Raw genomic sequence first — 20,064 nt, 5'->3', positions numbered from 1 at the left:
AATTGCAAATTATCGTGTCTAACCGATGCAAGAAACAGCTTCTAAAAAACTTTGTTGACGCGGTATGAATTGGAGTAGTACGATCTATTACGATTCGCGTGCACACGTGTATCTACACCGAGCACGGTCATAAATATACACGTACCCATGTGATGATTACGTCAGTACCCGTTGCAGTCTGTGCTCATCGTATTGCGACACTCTTCAACGAGCAGTTTCATGTTCCAAGGTCTTTTATGCGAGTTCACTTTTCGTCGTCGAACAATGCACTGGTAATATTGCCCCCTCGGGCCTTGCTTAGAGCGATACTTTCGTCGCAGGAATTTTCTCAGGTTTCCATTTGAAAATTGGGCTTTCCCGACCGCGGAGCCAAGATTCCTTTGCGATACTATTGTGACCGATATCGTTCAAAAAGATGGTTGAAGAGCCTTTGCTACGAATCGACAATAAAGTGAATGAACACGAACAAGATCGAGGAGTCGAATTGATGTATCTCGAAACAATCGTGATGACGTATCGTAGATAGAATTTTATTTTAGAACTTTATTTTTAATTCTTGTAAATTATAACGAAGGAGAATTATTAACAAATTTCTGAACAATTAAAACATTAACTTTAGAAAGCATTAACATCTTCTAAAGGGGGGAGGGGGGCGGATTACAGCTGTTATTCGTACCAATGATGTTCGAAATATTTTTAGGGCGCTGAATTCAAACGCCTCGAAGCGCGATTCGAGATACCATGCGTTGGATGAAATTTCTTCTCGAAAATAAAACAATGTCGAATCTGAAATGCGAAAAAAAGCAGGGTAAGGACGGCGCGGAGGGGCAAAAGAGAAGGTCCCTTCTTCTCGCGAACGTCCGATCAGGCTACCGAGAAGCAACCCCTTGTAAACGGGAGGGTTCAGGGTGGATAAAGCTGCTGGGTACGCGGGCGGTAAGGGGTTCGCGGCCAGGGAGGGTGCCAACGAATGCAGGGGGAGGGGGGAGTCTACGACTGTGTAGCGCGCGCGTGTGTGTTGTACACTTGGAACAGTTAGGTTAGAAAGAGAATGACGAGAGGACAGACATTTTGGTGTAGCGCGACGAGCGAAACAAGGACGGGAATTGGGATGGAAAGAGAGGCTCGTCGAGGAACGGAGACGCGAGCGGTAAAAGTGTGGGTAGAACGGGGATAGAAACCGTGAGAGCGAGAGTGAAAGACGTACGTAGGATCGTGGCGCGAAGGAGGAAGAGAGATGCATGGAAAGCGAGACAGAGAAGTCTCTCCCCATGATACGCGTACACATCCTGGTCCCTTATTCCCCGTGCGTGCGAAGGGGGTTTCGAGAGACCAGCAACGGTGGAGCCACGACGACAACGAGCCACAACCACGACGGCGAACACGACTACTACGACACCGTGTGGGGGTTGCATGAAGACCCCCTGGTGGGGTTCTGGCTGCCGACCCCACAGTCCCCCGCTGGAAATGATATCAGTCGCGACTCGGTCGAGGGAGCCCCAGCACGCGCGTGCCCCTTGCAGAGTGTGCCCAGCTCGTTTGCTCGATCGTCCACTCGCTGTACGTTCACGTTCGCTTTTCTCGTCGGTGCGCGTTATCGCTCGAGACTCGCTGTTCTGGGGGGCAGAAAGGGTGTACGGTGGACGTGCGGAAGGGACAAGAAACGTTGACACGGTGCACGTTCGGCTACCCCGTTTTCGGATCGTGCTCACTGGTTGATCCCGGTGGCCCCGTGACGTCGAGACTTTTTTTTTTGTAAACATTTACCATTGGACAAATAAAAGGTGAGTGATTTTGGGGAAAATGGCTTTCGCCTAGGGTGTAATCGTGGCGCGGCGAAAGTCAGGTTCACAGACGTGCGTTCACCTGCGGCGGAAATATCTGATTTCTGGGCTCGGAGGTTCGATCGGGAGCTCGTGCACGGTAATCTCGCGACGTATTTACCTTTGTGTTCGCGTGAAAATTTGTTACCGCGAGGCACGATGCCGTTTAAAGCGACGATTGGGTATTTGCGCTGACTCGTATCGGACTTAAGACCTCGTACGACATCTGTGGGCTGTTCCGTTGGAACTGCAACAGTGCCTGCCTTTTCCCCGTTCTGTTTACGATGATAACCCGGTGTTGTTAAATTGGACCGATGGCGACGATACTATTAATTCGTTCTCGATAGCTTCGCGATGGAAATGCCGGTCGTGTAATTGGACTGCGAATTGCACTCGTACATGCACGATGTGCACTGCTCGAAACAGTAGCACCTTATTTTCTCCGTCTCTCGTCCGTTTTACGCTTCTCGTTCGCGGGCGTTGCTGCGATAACGCGCTACTCGACGTAGAAACGGTTTTACTGTATTTCGTTTTACAATACAGCGTAGTTCGTGACTCTTCGCGCCGGTCTAATTGAAATCGAGCCAGCTGTGTCTGCCTTTCGACGTTTACGACCGCCTCGTTTACGACTGACGCGACACCAGTTTTTCCGTGTTTTCGTTCCGATAGCACGAACGATTCTCGGAATGTTACTCGGGTCTTCCTTCCCGTTGCAGATAACATTTTTCATTCGCACGCTGATTTATTTCCTTTTCTCGCTTGTTCGCCCGTCGTTCCCGTGAAAATAGATCGAACGCGTCGGTTTCTTTTACGTTTGCTTACCTCTATCGGGAGCGAGACGATTTTCACCAAAGGTCCGCCACGTCTGTACATACATACGTCTCTATATCGATGCGTACGTTTTTAAGGCGCGACGACGAGGCGCGGGTATTAATAGAGTCGACGCTGGGACGAAGCACACACGGTTTAAACCAACTCTGCTCTCTTGATCTTCGATGTTCTAGAGCGCTCTAACCAGCCACGGGAGATCTTGCGCATTCTTGGATATCTTAGTCACGCGAATAAGCGACCTCGATACGTCATTTGGAAAATTCGTCACTTTTCGCGGTTCTTTTACTAATCGTTTCCATCGCACGTTTCGAAATACGATTATTTTCGTCAATTCGATTTTAGGTTAATAACGGCGTGCAGGTTTTCATCTTTGGACGTGTACTTATTGTTTCCATAGATTATTTTGTTTTCCTTTTTCGTATACAATCTTGGTAAAATAAAGACGTATTATTATGATCATGTTAGTTGAGCTTGGTTCGAAAGTAAAATAAATACGAAATACACTGTATCGCGAGATTTCGTTTCTCGTTTTCACGCTGTTGGGAATTGGAGTTGGCAATTAGTGGAAACAGAAGTACATTTAACAAAATAGAATTATCCAATTTCCCATTTTTATTCCTGGTGTAAACGACGACAAAAGAATCGAAGCATTGTTTCCAAAGTTGTAAACTTTTTTCTTCCATCTACTTTGTCGCTTGGAAATTTAAAGAGAAGTAGAAGAAAGAAAAATATTTAATTTCCTTCTGTTTCGTTTGGAACTCTTAAGGAAAGTAGAATTTGTGAATATTTTATGCAGGCAGAAGGTTAAGAAAATTCAATACCAATAAAATGTGTGGTTCTTACGTTGTTATTTTGGTCGCTTGTCGAGTGGATAGAGCTGGTACGTTTATTTTACTTAGACGAGGATACAGATGGTACGTTCGAAGATAGCTGCGACATTCGAGTGTGAATGAAGCTTGCCTTCGGGAATCTTACAAGTAATAAGAGTCTTTTATTAGAAACGTTATTTCATACCTTGGTTGCTGTGCATTGTACGCACGTATGCGAGCAATAATGCTGCATAGAACAAAGCGACACCGAGGACGATAATACGTGGTAAACGAAACCAATTTCTTTTACTTAGATCGTTGTTTCGATAATACCGTATATACAATTTACTATTCGCTAATTGATCCTAAATCAATCTCAGAAAAATTCTTTAAGTTATTATACCTTTTATTATGTAACTGTCAGGTTACTTCATTACTTAAAATTAGTATTTATTCGAATACTATTATTTAAATCCAAACTGCATTTGTCATAATATTTGTTTCAGTTTTCTCGCAGGGACTTTGAGTTTCAAACAAAAGACCATTCATCGACGTTGAATTACATTGGAGTTTGTGTCAAGAATGTCTGTTTTTAATATCGCCTGTGCACCACGTTTCCGATAACTTTATCTTCGTTGCGTACACATATCTGTAGCGATGATCGCGTACATTTCGTATCGATCATTTCTTTATCAAACCGTAGCATTGTTAGATTAACATTACGTCGCGGATCGTTATAGAGCTCGTAAGTCAGGTGCATTGTAGGACAATGTACAGGGAAATATTGAATAAATGCCAATACGTAGGCATGCCACGGTTGCCCGTGTGAAAGAGCTTTTATTCCCTATACCAACTCTCAAGAGTAAAACTCTCAAGTGCAGACCTAGCATAACGCATCAATTATACTTCTGCAGCGACGCTCATCTCGGCCTGTATTTACTTCGCTTCACCTGCCTCTGTCTCTTTGCTCTGGCCTCTGCACGTGTCACGTTGAGCGTACTGCCATAAATTATATCGGTGTCGCGGCTTCGACGTCATTTTGCTCTGCATTATTCGAGTATTAGCGTCGGTTGTAACGTAACGAGATCGAGCAAACGCTCGTGCGAGGATTTACATACGCGGAAGAACAACGGTAACGAAGAAAGGACCCTGTCTCGTTGAGTTTTCGAGCTAGTGGCCTCCGCGAGGCGAGGAATTGATTTTCAGAAATAAAGCATCGCGTAGCCTCCCACGTGGAGGTATGCTCGTTAAGCTTCTCGTAGCATTGTGACCCATAACGTCGATGGGCGTCCTAGCGACGTCGAAAGATCCGCCTCCTCGGCGCGATAGCGAGAGCAATGTCAAATTATGATTGACAACAGTCGGCTTGTATCAGCGTCGAAGTCGCGGCATTCCAATCTGCCAAATGTATCAGCGTGCTCTTGCGTCAATTTTCAAAATCGTTTCCTCGTACCGTTGCTAGAATGTTTATATTAACGACAACAATTGAGATCTTAAATTACTGGGCGCTGAAAGTAATCGATGCACCATCTCGACTGACTGTCGCGTTCTATACTTTGGAACATCCATATATGGAAAAGAAAATCGAATGATAACGTAAATAAAATATACAGGGTGTTCGGCCACCCCTGGGAAAAATTTTAATGGGGGATTCTAGAGGCCAAAATAAGACGAAAATCAAGAATACCAATTTATTGATGGAGGCTTCGTTAAAAAGTTATTAGCAATTAAATTCAAAAATTTCAAATCGTTCTGGAAAAATTATTTTCGGTTGCGGGGGTCAATTACAATCATTTTTGGTGAATACACATACTTCCGAAATCCTACCCAGTTTCGAGAAAAAAATTCGAGTAAGTGCTGAAAGTTTTGGGTGAAAAAAAAGACTTTCGAATCGTCTTGGAAAAATTATTTTTAGTTGCAGGGGTCAATTGCAAGCATTTTTGGTCAACAGATATACCCCCGAAATCCTACTCAGTTTCGAGAAAAAAATTCCTTATCGAAAACCTAATTTCTGGCCAGAAATGTCTGCCCGAATTTTCATGCGAATCTTTAAAACGTCATAACTTCTGAACGGATTGGACAATTTTAATGTTTAAAAAAGCAAACTACGCGTATTTTGATGGGGAATATGTACAAATCGTAAAAATATTCGAAAAGTTGGTCCTTGACCCCGCAAAATGAGAAAAACCCCATAAAAATGGTCCAATTTTCAAACAGCCGTAACTCCTACAATTGTGAATATATTTCAATGAAACTTTTTTCTGAAGTAGAGCTCATGGGTACCTACAAAAAAGTATTAGACAACTTTTCTGTAGGGCGTCAAACAAAATTATTAAAAATGAAAAACTAATTTTTAAGAAAAATCGACGGGGGGTAGGTGCCTATATTTTTCGGCGAAAAAAAAAATTTTTAATTAATTCTGAAAAAATTATTTTTGGTTGCGGGGGTCAATTACAATCATTTTTGGTGAATAGACATACCCCTGAAATCTTGCGCATTTTCGAGAAAAAAATTCAGTACTGGCGGAACTTTAAACGTTAATAACTGTTTAACGAAGCCTTCATCAACAAATTGGTATTCTTGATTTTCGTCTTATTTTGGCCTCTAGAATCCCCCATTAAAGTTTTTCCCAGGGGTGGCCGAACACCCTGTATAAAGTTTATGTTACGATATGTAGGAACACGATTCGTGTTAGAATTAATAGTTCAAACGTTTTATTTTACTTGTTGGCGGTAAGAAGGCGACATCGAAATACGCTCCTTTTTCCTGCCACGATGAGAAACGTAATCGTACAATACCATTGTACTGTAAGAAAGAAAAACGACATAATGGAACGTCTAATGGTAAAGATTATTACATTTTTCTCTCCGATGCTTATGTAAACAGTCTCGGTAACGTTTTACGTTTCAATTATATCATTGAGTAACGTTCATCATTTAACTAATGGAACAATCTATATGCGTGTAACGGCGGTAGAATAAAAACATGAAACCACAAGAATAAGTTAGGCAATGTTGTGGCGTTTTGTGGAAATAGTTACGAAACGTTACGTAACCCTGCGCCTATCAATATTTGAAATACTCTTGGGAATAAATTGACGCGATAAACAACTAATTTGACTTTGTTTATTGTATTTTTTGGTAATAGTCGTTCGATTCGCGATAGTGTATCTTTTCTATTTATCTTTCGTAAATACGTAACCGTTGTGCATTGAATTGTGACTCGAACGAAACGTATCGCGATATCTTTTAACCTTTTTTTTCGAGCGTGCGAGCATTTATTTTTATTATTAGAACGGATTTTCAGCCACCGAGATTACCCTTATCGCGATTCGTGTCTAGAGAATTTTGAACGGGACGAGCGAATGTAAATCAAACTGGTTTAACTCGACTGTAACCGATACTTTGGGAAAATTGAATAAATCCTGTCCTTTTAATGCTCCGCCGTGCTCGGCAACGGCGACGATAAATTACAATTGGTATAGAAATTCCCTGCGTGTCTGTACAAACTTTGTATTACAAAGGAATTAAGTTATCGAGCGCGTCGCGTCGAAAATTTAGCTACGCGTATTCTCAAATGCAACCGCGACCTTTTTATTTATACAGAGGACATTGATCTTGAAGCTGCAACCTTAATTAAAGCGAACGATTATGGTTGATTGCGACGATGAACTATAATCCTTATGACGACAAATTAAATAACAATTGATCTTCATCAATTCGTACCGAGCGTGGACATTTTTATTTGGACGAAACACACTTTGTTATCGCGTTTACTCTCGATGCTTTACAACCATATTTTTCACATGGAATAAATCAGTAAACGGAACATATTAAATTGAACACACTTTCATTTACAACTAATTGTCGTTTGTCTATGGGATTTTTTGATCGCAGCTAACCCAGACCTCTATGGTGTGTCGTATGTAAACAAGCTACAAGTTGCGCTTCGAATATTCAGCCAGAAACATATACATACAGAGAAAATTTAAAATATCTTTTAATAAAAGATCGTTATATTTGAAAAGAATGTCGAATCGTATCATTTAAAACTCGATACGCGTGAGAGAGCAATTCTATCCTCAGTCTTTAACTCGGTAACTTTGTTCAAATACGACGTAGCAGCCATTTTTGATTCGCGTATCAAAGTACAAAATTTAACCTCGAAGCGAAACGTTCGTCGTCACCTGGCAACGTAATTTTTCTTTCTCGTCTTTTCTGTTCACCTTCGGCGCGCAAATTGTCCGGTATTAAAATTATAATCTCAAAGTTCTGAATTGCAAAGTTTTCAACTTTGAATCTAAGTTGCCTTGCTTTTTCCGCGAACGATTAAACGGTATCATTGGACTGCATAGAATTAACCGATAACTGCCGTTTTAATACAGACTTATTTTACTTTGCACTCCTTTTTAATACATGGATTAAAACGGTTGGAATGAGTTACGATTTTACAAAACGACGGCAACGTTTGCATACGCGAAATCGATTATACAAAAGTAAGCAATAAGATACAAATAAATACCAAGAGTACACAGCGTCTTATCTGACGTTTCCTCAAAGATATATGGAAATGGATTCCTGAAAGATATGTTACGCGTTTATTTACTACGTTACTCTGTCTTACGAAAGTTTACATGTTACGCAACGCGGGAGAACAAAAGAAACTTAACGAGGGAATTGTTTGTCAGAGATACGGTAGAGTACTGACGAAAATAGAGACCCAAAATTCCTATACAATAATTCAGAAATCCTCAAATTAATCAATTTCTCTACTTCGTAACGTTAACACTAGATTTACGGAAGCCATTTTGGTTCCAGTACACCTTCCACAGACCAATTTTCAAGTAACAAATAAGAGATGAACAACCGCATATCGTCGTTAAGTGAAAATTCGAATTTGCATTATAAATCGAAATCTTTCATAATGGGGGGAATAAGAACAATAAATAATTTATCGTTCGAATAAAGCGTGTTGCCCCACTCCGGTGCGAACTGGCTCGAAGTTTCGTCCGACGACAGAACTTGAAAACGGGATTCATAAATTTAAGCCGCGCATCTAATAGTAGGGGGGAATTCGAAGCAATTTCGTGACGCCCCCATCACGATATCGTTTCCGTCCACACTTACAGTGTTCCACGTGGCCGGGAAACGACGCGTGCTTTTTCCATCAAGCGATCCCGAGCGACGATCAGCGTCAAGACGGCTCCGCGACGTCACGAGGGGGGTCCTCTTCCGATAGTCGTCGATTTTCGTGGTCCCTACCCCCCTCTTTCCACCTCTCTCGGTAGTGACGTAGCTGCCGTGAAACCGTAGGAAAAAAAGGGTGCGTGCAGTCGGTACGCGAACGTAAAGCCCTTTGGTAATGCGTGATGGGGTCCACCAACGAAATTATGGATCGGGCCTAGATACTGCGTCTGCGCATGATCATCGCCGAATCGCTCTGCCCTTCTTCGTTCTGCTTTTCACCCCCTGCTCGTGTATGTACAACCACCCCCCTTCCGCCCCCAGCATCGTGTTCGTACGTATTTGGCTAACTCCTGCCCCCATATCCACCCCCCTTCTGTTTCTTTCTTTTCCTTCGTACATTATACAGCCACGTCGAATACGGCATCCTTGTAATCACGTTGGCGAATTTTCCATTTAACGTTCTCGTAGTGTTCCACAAATCTGGCCGAATACACCGAGAAATTGTCGCAGCTGGGAAGGGGGTAAACTTGGAGTAATTACTATGGTAGCTTGTCCTTTGGGATTATTTACGAAGCACCCTTTCTCTGGTATTAAATTCGAAATTTGGTAAATTATTATTATTGAATGAACCTGAAATGTTACATATTTTTTTTTTGGAAAGCATTAGTAGGGTAGTCCTGTTTTTGGGGCACTCAAGGTACGACTATCAAGCTCTCCAGTTCTTCTATTTTTTCAGTGGAATTTGTACAGTTCTGAACAGCCCCTTATTAACTATTGGATGAAAAAGCAGTACTCTTTTATACTTTAAAAGTGAAACTTTATTGTACGGTTCGGAAGGACGTCTTGACTCATTGTCAGTTAAAACTGAACGAGAAGTGAGGTGACGTTTAGATCCTCGAAAGGAAAATCCGGCGTCCACTTAAAGAAGAAAGAAACCATTGCCTGCATCATGCTTATTTCCCTGGCCCTCGACGACGAAACAGTCCCAGGCCCCCAAACCCGATGGTACTAATACGGCCTTCGTATGCACACAATGGACAGTGTTTCTCTGTTATTTATCAATAATCCAACATTAACAATATTTATGTAGAGAAGCAAAGAAAGATCGAGAAAAGTTTTATCGAAATTGAGGCTCGTGTTTTCTCTCTATTCCAGTTATTTTATTTGCACGTATCTAAAAGAAAAACGTCTACAAATTACTGAAAGAAACAGTCATTTGTATCCATTGAAACTGCTCATGACAGACTGGCGTTACTTATCCAATGACTATCAAATGTTCACACTGATTTCCAAGTGCTTCCAGCTGTTATTTCTTTCAAAACTAATCTAACATCTGGGTAATTATCCCCGTTAGTAATAAAGTAGTTAAGTTGACACGAAACTCTACTTCAAACACAGTCCAAAAGTAGTTAGACGATCATCATATTCGGATGTTTACACAGCGACATCAAGTTCTGCGACTTGCGTGCAATCGTTAGCTGTCGGGTATTATATGCACATCTCGACGTAGACGATTAGAATAATTGTACGCAACGTGTCAATTACGGTGACGTTTCACCGGTATCACTGTGTATTTCAATTATGATGTAACAATTATAGGTAAGGTAGGAAATATACCATCGTTGAATACTACACATCGCTCGTATATGCTGTTTTATTTGAACGTTTTTTCTTGCATCATGATATCAATAATTTTGCAAAATTATACATTCTGGCAGACATATACTGGAAAAGGGGTTCTCAAACTGTTTCTAATGACAATGACGTTATTCAAAAATTTACTGTACAATAAATTCTCATTTATTGCGAGCGTCTTGAAAACACGTTTGAAGCGCCGGTCACCAGTGACCCCCGCGACAGTCGATACGTTAAGGGTAAAAAAAGTCGACTTCTCTTTTAAAAAGAATTAAATTTTAAATAATTTCAAAAATAAATATACCGTATTCGCGTCGTTTTAGCGTACGTTGCCGAAAGATTTGTCTATTTATTTATATCGGCCCAAAAACGTTGTGCGGTGGTGAAACCGCAGGGGTCCAAAGCTGGGTGTGTCGCAGGTCGATTTTGCTGTTCCGCATAGAAACGCGCGATCGATGCAAGTGAAACAATTGAAAAATATATGTACCAACGAGCAATGAAAAATATTTGGTCGTTCGTTTCGTCGAATTTTATACGGGGCGAACCACCTCTATAAACGTTTACCCGTTTACCTCGTAAACGGGCCACGATCGATATTTTTAATAAATATGGTTTAATTCGCTGCATCGAGAAGCTAAGTCGATTGTATTTTTGCCAAAGGTGACCCGAATTACTGTAAGAATGGGCGAGAAGACGTTCAATCTTACTTGGAACAATCACCTGGCGAACTTGTCCGGATTGTTCGAGGGGCTGTACAAAAGTGGTTCCTTAACTGACACGACCTTAGCTTGTCAGGGTGGCATGCTGAGAGCACACAGATTAGTCTTGGCAGCGTGCAGTCCTTACTTCGAAAGAGTTTTCAAAGAACATTATGGCGAGCAGCCGATTCTTATTTTAAAAGGTGAGTTAATAATTCCTGATAAATCCACACTAAGGATCTAATACAAAGCTATTTATAAAGCTGTCTATCAGAATCGATTACGTTATACCAGCTTATTTACCTCTGAGCGTTACATAATTGTAATAGATCAAAACAATGGATGAAACATCTATCTCACCGTTTCCAGCTAACTTTGAATCGATATATCTGATATTACTTCTTGGACACAAAATTGTAAACAACATTACGCGTTTGAGTTATTTTCATACGCAACAATTTAACAGATTGTAACGAAATGTGTCGGAATAGATTTAGAGTGTAACGGTGAGGTGCCCAAAAGTATTTTCGTTGGCCTTATTTTTGTCTTACCTTAAGACTTGAACGCCTCAAGTAACAAGAAGAAGCAGTTTGTTGTAAACAGAATTGGTTATATTTCCGGATGTTAGTTTGCTCGTAAAGGATTTGTAGTTCATCAAATTGTAAGAAAGCCGACGTCAACGATAATCTCTAGAAATAAATTTTATATTCCCCAAAGATTGTTTCGTGTAACGAATTTCGAATAACAGGCGTGGCGGTGGAGGAAATGGAGTGTCTTTTGGACTTCATGTATCGAGGTTCCATCGATGTTGCGGAGGAACATTTGCCTTCTTTGATAAAGACCGCGACGGATCTAGAAGTTCGTGGCCTTTCGGGCGACCAGAGGAGCCAAGAGAACAACCGTAGCCCGTACACCAGAGTCGAGACGCGAATGCAATGGCGTCACATAGAGACCAGGGTCCACACGACCGAATACATGAAGGAACCGTCGGTCATTCCTTACTTACCGAAACAGTCTTCCGTAGAATCGTTGGAGGAACACATCAGAGTGGAAGAAATCGAGGTGGAGGACGATCCTATGGTGATCGACGGGCACGAGGACTCGTTGGACGAACCCCTGCGAACTTCGGAAACGCAAATCGTAAGTTGGAACAAATTGATCGAGCGAAATTAAAATTAGCATTAACTCTTTCCGAGAACGTAAATGAAAACAGACAAACAAGGGACTCTTGGGACTCTTAAGGGGGGGGGGGGCCTTCCACGCAGGGGTCCGAGGTTGAAGCTTTATTAGTTCCATGGTAGATCCGACCCTGTCCCCAAATAATCTAGCGATGTCAAGTATAGCGACCTTGTTAACCAATTTATTGTTCCACCACGCCCTATTCATCGATTTGGGAACGTATCGTTTAGCTGCATCGAAGCTATTAATACATAATGAGGCGGAGCACCATCGTGTTAAGTGATAATACTAGACTGCAATAGTGTGTACAAACCGGAGGTGGAAATTTCGTGCAAATACTGTAAATAAAACAAGTCACGTAGCGGGGAAGATGATTCTTGCGTTAACAATTTCTCTCTTTCTGCGATGTTCGATCGACTCGGAGACATTCTCAAGCAGTGCATCTAACGAACCGTGCACACGTATTTACAGAAACCCTGATATAAATTTTTAATTTTTGATCGTACGAATAACTGTGGTGACAATAGAATTTCAACGAGCATTTTCAACTCGCCAAAAGACGATAGTATTGCTTACCATAATATATTTATTTTCACATCCTTGTGCACGTAGCATAAACGAGGCTCTCTACTTTTTTAAACCGCGATAAGATACGATTCCGTTTCCGGAATAAACTGGTAGCGACTGGGAAACGCGAGAAGCTACATTATTAAGTCGTTTCATAAGTGTTGTACGTTATTTTTGTTTCAGTAAATTATGCTTGAAAAAAGAAGTAAAAACAAAACTCTTCCAGGATTATTTTAGCAATATTCTTTAAAGTCAGCCATTTTCAAGCTCTGAAACAGTCTCAATTTTAGTATGCCTAAAGCTTTGAGTTCTCAAAAGTAACAAACAGGAGGCTGGTTTTGGTTTTTTCGAAAATCATCGCCTAACTATGTCGGATGTTCGATTTCGTTTGAAATAGGAAATCTGTGTCGAAGCGTAACTTCGTTGTTACGAAGGATCCGCAAGTATTCATAAGGCGACACATAGTTGAACTTTCTTTGAAAGCGGACGAGAAGCGCCGACTTAATCGAGACGTTTTTTCCATTCGTTTTATCGTCCCCTCTCGACGTCGTCTAATAATTAATCAAGACCGAGGTAAGAAAAAAAAAAAAAACACGAGCTCGTTTCGTCCCCTTTGATCACTGGGAGCAGCGACGCGTCTTGAAAAGTTCCCGGCCCCGGTGCATAGAATCGTAAGTTTAGTTCAATTAATGGAAGTTAGTCCAAGATGTACGTGACACGGATGAACTAGTTAAGTTTTCATAAAAAAGTTTTTAGTTTGACTAATTCCAATACTCCGCGTTCCGTTGATATTAATCTTTCCGCTGCAGAATCTGCGGGCGATGGCTAATTTAATAGTTCAAAATATCGTTCGATATCTCGCGTTAAAAATGTTTATGCCAAAACATCTTTTTTCAAATGGAAAAGAATGTTTGAGGTAAAAGCTTGATTAGATGTTCGATTTCATAGGAAACATAGTACGGTAACGTTGTTTTACCAAACGATATGCAAACAAACATTATTCTACTATGTTGTAAGTTTGTTAGTACATGGTAAGAAAATTTGTATAGAGTTAGATGCGGCTGTAACGAATCCAAGAGCAAACAGTTAATTTAATATTCGATCGGTGATACGTGTATCAGTTTTCTAAATGTCTCTGAATCGTTTAGAGGCGCATGCCACCGCCAATTTTCCAAAGGGAAACCAGATTCAAAGGCCAGAAAAGAGTTTCGGTCGGACGTACCTCGAGGAGCAGTGAGTCAATGGAATACAAATCGAAGGAACGCGCGGCCTCGAGAGGCGACTCCGCAAGGGATGAAAGCTACGAGGATTTGCCAAATGCGATTAAATTCGAATCGAATTTCAACAACAGACCCACAGATCCCACGGTACCGGACATTGAGATGAACGACGACTTACAAGAACGAGCTGAGAGTCTGGTACGAAATGATGATCGCAATTGAGATTGATCCTCATCTGTATTTTAACATCCGTCCTCCACGAATGCACACGTTGATTCGATAAGGGAGGACTCGTGAAATGTCAGACTCTGATTTCTATGAAACATTGCAGAAACGTTCATTCGAAATAGTCAAAGAACCATCTTTCGTCGTTGCTACTTTTTTAGTGTAAGGAAGAAACCCTCTATATCAGGGTCACTCGTTTTATTCATAATACAACTTTTAAATTACAAAAGATATTTCGAAGCAAAATAAAAATAAAAATCTCTCAAAGACGAACTGTTTGTTGCAATTTAAGAATTATACAGGCATAAATAAAATAGTATGAGGGGTTGGTTTTTACTCAAAGACAAAATATGAACGTTGATGCAAAGTTTCCTGTACATCAGTGTCCAAGAGTTCCTTCGTTCCCTTGTGAAGGAAATAAAAATGTGTGAATCACATATTAACTTTTACCAACATTAATTTATTCCTCGATTCTTTGGACGCCCGATTCGCCTAACATTGCTTCACCAAGCGTCGTATTAATCCTTTCGATCGTTCTTGTAAGTTCATAATCATCGTCTTTGCAGTCTATCGTTCGCGTTACACTTTCTTTTCTACTTGTAGGACTCGTCGAAGAGCGCGGACGAGAGCTCTAGGTTATCGTTGAAGAAAAAGAGCGACGGCCCCTCGAAGAGGACAGGACTGAACGATGGAAAGGAGACTAGGCCCATACTGGTTAAATCCGAGAGGGCGCAATACAAACCCTTCTCCTGCGACCTTTGCACTCTCGCGTTCACGAGAGCTTCTCATTTAGCTAGACACAGGAGGGTCCACACGGGTGAGAGACCATTCGCCTGCAGCATTTGTCCCAAGATGTTCGCCAGACAGGACAAGCTGAAACAGCACGTGGACTCGCATATGCAATGGCCGAAGAGGAAGAGTACCATGTCGAGTACGAGTTGCCAACCGACTGTGGCTCCATCTGGCAAAGGAAAGAGAGGCAGACCGCGAAAGGTAGATATTATTGTACAGAAAGGGTTTCTGTAAGTAATTTTGTCAGTACAAAGTTTCTTTCGAGGTTCTGTTCTCCATTACCAGGACTCGATCAACCGATAAGCAAAATAAGCACATTGAGGCATCGAGGAATCGGGGGGCACCATAGAGTTTTCCCAGTGCTGCTTACAGAGTCACAAAAAAACAATAAAATATTACTAAAGTATCTGTAAATATCGTTGTAACATCGAAGAGTCCATACATTTTTCACTCTGGATGTTAAGCTAGTTTTGGAAGTAATGGCCTCTGGTGTCTTGATGTAACTGCAATGAAAAGAACTCTTATTCAATTTAAGCAATTAAAGGGTGCATCGGTTGGTCTTGATCCGGTCCTGTTTGTTAGTCATTCTATTTTTATCCACCACAAGCTGAAGGAGGATCGTAACAAATGATTACTATTATTTTAAATAAATGTAACGAACGTTTGGGGGACCATAGCTTAGTGGAAGCAAGAGTTGCATGAATGTAATTAAATGAAAACTTACGTGTTTGCGGCAGGTAAACTTAGAACAATCGGCCATGGAGGAAATACTGAAATTCGGTGAGTTCAGTTCGTTGCTAAACAAATCTCATTCGGCGAATTCGACGGATAAAAGCGACGATTACACGGCCAATGTTAAAGAGGAGAAGGTGGAAAGTCGAAAAGAAGATGGCGCCGACGAAAGGGACGAGGATATAGAAAAGGACATGGACACAGACACGGACAAGGATAAGGATAATTACGGCGATCAGAGCGGAAATGGCCAAGATGATAACGTTTAATCGATCCCCTCCGATAACTACGGAAGAAGCGTTTGTCTACGAGCGAGAGTATCCACCGTAACTCATGTTTAGAGAATGTGGGAAAATGTCGAACTTTTTTCGATCGATGACGCGATCCAGGTACTTTTTTCTGACTTTTTTTTCGATGCTATAACGGGTGACATTTTTTATCGGCACAGAGGAATACATCGTCCAAATATCCGCGCTAAATATTATAGAATTGGATATTTTTGTGGAGATCGATCAACCTCGGTATATTCGTTAATTGATAATACTTTGGTATTCGGTTGTTGCCTCTGGATATTTATCGTTTGAGGTCTAAGATGTGGTTCCTTTGATCGTAGGTATCGAAATTCGTACGATTATAATGAACTATAACATTAAGTAAAAGTTTATAGAATGACTGTCCGTGGACTTGTAGTAGAAATATTTTAGCTATCGACGATGCTAATTATAAACTACTGTTTCGGAGTCGAGTTCTCGATATGAACGTACGAACGAGTAGTAGAACGAACTATACAGGGTAGGGCGTAAGTCGTGGCACAAACGAGACAATTTCTTGTGAAAATCTAGTCGGAGGCACGAAATAATTCTTTTTTTTTTTTTAACTCGCTTCGAAAATATCATTTGAATACCTGACTATTCAAATCTCAGTCTTAGTACGAAGCAATTTAACGTCAAAATATTTTACTTTTTCTTTTCACGGGGAATCACACCACGAGGTTACACTATACCTTGTACAGTTATCGTAAAACAGATTTCGCTGGAACTTGAAAACTGATTTCACTTACGTACGCGACTTACGATAGAACATTTTACTCGGATCATCGATTCAATGTCCGACAGAATTCACGGTATTCAACGGGTTTGAAGCAGAAGTGAACTTTATAAATAAATGAAACGAAATAAATTTTTATACGTCTTAGCGCATCGAACGTAAACGAATAAAATTATTCGATGATGTCGTAATAATTCAATTACATCAACGATTGCTTGCTTAGCGTAAGTGATCTTCAACGGAGATACTATAATTATTTCGATTCTTATTTGAGAGACCCCTCGTTTCGCGTCATCTCCATTCGACCTGGCCGGAGATGCGGAACAACTTTGTGATCGATTCTATCACGGTTCTGGTATTTATTTATTTATTGAGGTTCAAGACATCCTTGTTGTAGATTCGACGCGAATTCGTTCGAAAGAGTACCTGAGGCACCCATGTTATTACGTATTAACTAAGTAATTGAGGGTGAAGACAGGCCATATAGAAAAATGATAAAAGTCCGAGACGACTATTTAGCCTACTGATAAATCGAAGTATACTACGATCCACCGTCGTACGGACGAAATTTATGTCGAACGATAAGATTAGGGAAAGGAACTTTACGTTGAAAACTCGACCAAATTACTTTAGCTTGAAGACTGGTGGTATGGTTTGCATTGTGAAACTACTCGACTGACCAAAGCTTAAATTATGGACTTCTTCCGCGTGACATTCTTCGCGCATTATTTAATATAGGATGTATGTTAATGCAAATTTATACTCTGTTGATACTTGGGTCGGTTCTATTAACCGATAATGTTATCTCCTGTATCGAAATTTACTTGAAAAACTTTGCAATACTATAAGTATGGCAGAACCTTCGTTGCCCGAATAGGTAGACACGATTAAAATGTTCGTATAATAGAAAATTCACTGTTTTAGGGAGAATAAAAAGATTTATATATATAAATAATACATAAAAGTACGCGATTGATGCGTACGAAGGAAACGTATTTTTTTTTAATTTACGAGAATCGTATCTGTTTGATTGTTAAATTGCATAAATTTTTGTAAAAGGATTCATTATAAAAGTAAACAGTTCACTTTTCTAATACTACGAAGATTTGAAAATCTTGATTATATTTGGATAGATTAAAATATTTTGTTATTTTAAAAGTTTAAAAACTCATTTGGAACATTTAAAAAATGTTGGAAACATTTCTGTACTTCTGACACCATATCTTGCGTTATCATCGACGTTAGTACTACACGTATCCGCCATGACCCCATTATTGTATATACTATAGTAGCTAAAAATATTAGGTAACTACACGAGATCTTGCCACTGAATTGTTCCACCGAATGTACAACTGATATTTCATTTAGAGAATTCGGATAACGACGAATCGGGCAATGGAGTTTCTGCTGTACTTTAAACAAACTTTCATCGAGTCCAAGTTACTTCTTTTGACCAGCTAACGAAGCTGGTTCGTGTCTTTTAACGAGCAGATTTAAACGTGGACCTAATAAATATTCGAATTACTTGTACGCCTAAATAACTTCGAATGTTCGACTATATTTTATCGGACGAGTAGCGTATCTCCGTTTCTCCTCGAATTTCTGTAGCAGGAAGTTGGAAAGATTGCCCCTGAATGGAATTCAAATTCAGTGATCAGAATCATCGAAGGAAAAATTATTTCACTATTGGTTAATAATAAATAAAAAAACGAAATGGCTTCTCTCCTAGACGATGGTTTTTACTTCTATTTTAATTAAGTAATAGGAGTAGCGGAATCTAAACTGACGAATACCACTCGTCAGAACAGATTCAGAAGCAAAAGAATATTTTTGAAACTTTTTTATAATTTGTTGATTAATATTTTGATAGAATAGTAACCTAAATGGTAAAGTCCACATTAATTGTTTATTTTTTAATTCCTCTGGATCCGCTCCGGGGGTAATCTTTACATCTTCGTGCAGTAGGTGAACGTAAGACAGTCATAATCTTGAAGCTAATTTCGTGTCATGGTTATATCACGTTTGTTACTACGAAACTCGTGCAGTCTGGATGCACGACAGTGCAAACTATACCCGCGTATAAAGCGGCTCAACGATCCTCGGAGCCAAGAAAGAAATGTAGCTTCGAATATTTTGTTATACACGCGATTGAAAATACGTCAAGTACAAATGTCCAAATATTAGAGTATACCTGTACGTAAGTGTGCGTGCCTGCCGTATAAAAAAAAAACGAAAGAATCAGCATACGCGTGTATCGCGTTCGTGTGCCGTCGTTTGCGCAAACGAACGTTTGTTGATACGGTTTCCTTTCTTTTTCTACGAACAGCATAGCTTCTTGTACCATCCCTGGTTGGCTAATGCTCTCGATGTTCTTGTTTTTTCTTTTGCGATTTTATAAATAGCCCGTAATCATCGATTCTAAAGAAACGAAACAATCCGATGCTCCAAGCATGGAACAACGTATTTACGTTTGCTGATTTTCGTTTTCGCTATTATTGGTAATCACGTCGAAGAGTTGTTTCTCGGAATCGATTCTCAATTTTTATTTGTTCAAAGGAAGAATTTATGATTCTGCAGTTAAATCCCTTGCACGCCAACGATTTTAATAATGCTGCTTTTAAAAATTAAAAGTATTCTTTTCCTTTAATTTCTTTATTTTTTTTTAATTTCTATTCCCACGAATGCAACTCGAATCGAGTCGTGGTACGTGTTCCCGGAGATGGGTAAAATTTTATCGTAATAATAAATAACAGCGAACTGTTAAAATTTTATTTAGTCGTTGCGAAATATTTCATTGTATACTTCGGATTATTTTTATCTAAGAATTTTTCCCATCTTCGTCGACAATGGCGTGCAGGGGACGAAAAGCGAATCGATTCCATCGAATCGACATACCGAATGTTTTGTGTTTTATCGAATTATTAATTTCGATTACGTTTTACGAGCAGTTCTGTTCGGTTTCTAGAATAACATAAGCGTATATTTGCATAGTATGCGTCAATGCCACGCGAAACGTGTTTTTTCTGTAACATTGTTGTTGTTGTTGTACAAACTATATTTTGTTTCGTTAAGTTCTTGTTACTCGACCTATACAGCGTTATATTATAACTTCCGTCATGGCGATGTGCAATTTTTTCAATGATACGACGATTTGATCTGCCACGGCAAGCTGCAAGTGAATTTCGTGCAATCTTTTAGAGCGTCCAGAATGGTCGCATGCGAGTCTTCATATCTCTCATAGTGTAAATTGTGTAGCCTGTGTAAATAAACTGTAAAATCAACGTCTTTTTTAATTGGTACCTTTTCTTGTTATTCGATGT

At 40.2% G+C, this 20,064-nt stretch overlaps 1 protein-coding gene across 3 annotated transcripts; it reads left to right on the top strand.

Moving 5' to 3' along the window:
• The first annotated feature begins 1,172 nt into the window (after positions 1 to 1,172).
• Positions 1,173 to 20,025, top strand: LOC143351260 (uncharacterized). Of its 3 annotated transcripts, none has more exons than XM_076782808.1 (6): positions 1,173 to 1,784; positions 10,945 to 11,185; positions 11,731 to 12,122; positions 13,877 to 14,095; positions 14,777 to 15,166; positions 15,703 to 20,025. In XM_076782808.1, the coding sequence occupies exons 2-6, from the start codon at positions 10,966 to 10,968 to the stop codon at positions 15,964 to 15,966; spliced, it is 1,485 nt and encodes a 494-aa protein (XP_076638923.1). In that variant the 5' UTR covers positions 1,173 to 1,784; positions 10,945 to 10,965; the 3' UTR covers positions 15,967 to 20,025. The 3 variants fall into 3 exon arrangements, with proteins under 3 accessions (XP_076638923.1, XP_076638921.1, XP_076638922.1); XM_076782806.1 differs by having other exon boundaries at positions 1,175 to 1,784; positions 13,877 to 14,146; XM_076782807.1 differs by lacking the exon at positions 1,173 to 1,784 and adding an exon at positions 9,850 to 10,134 and having other exon boundaries at positions 13,877 to 14,146.
• Positions 20,026 to 20,064: the final 39 nt, after the last annotated feature.

Source organism: Colletes latitarsis, chromosome 2 (genome assembly GCF_051014445.1).
Source record: "Colletes latitarsis isolate SP2378_abdomen chromosome 2, iyColLati1, whole genome shotgun sequence".
Classification (NCBI taxonomy): Eukaryota; Metazoa; Arthropoda; class Insecta; order Hymenoptera; family Colletidae; genus Colletes; species Colletes latitarsis.
The sequence above is the reverse complement of the archived record's forward strand: the minus strand, read 5'-3'. Positions and strand labels throughout refer to the sequence as shown.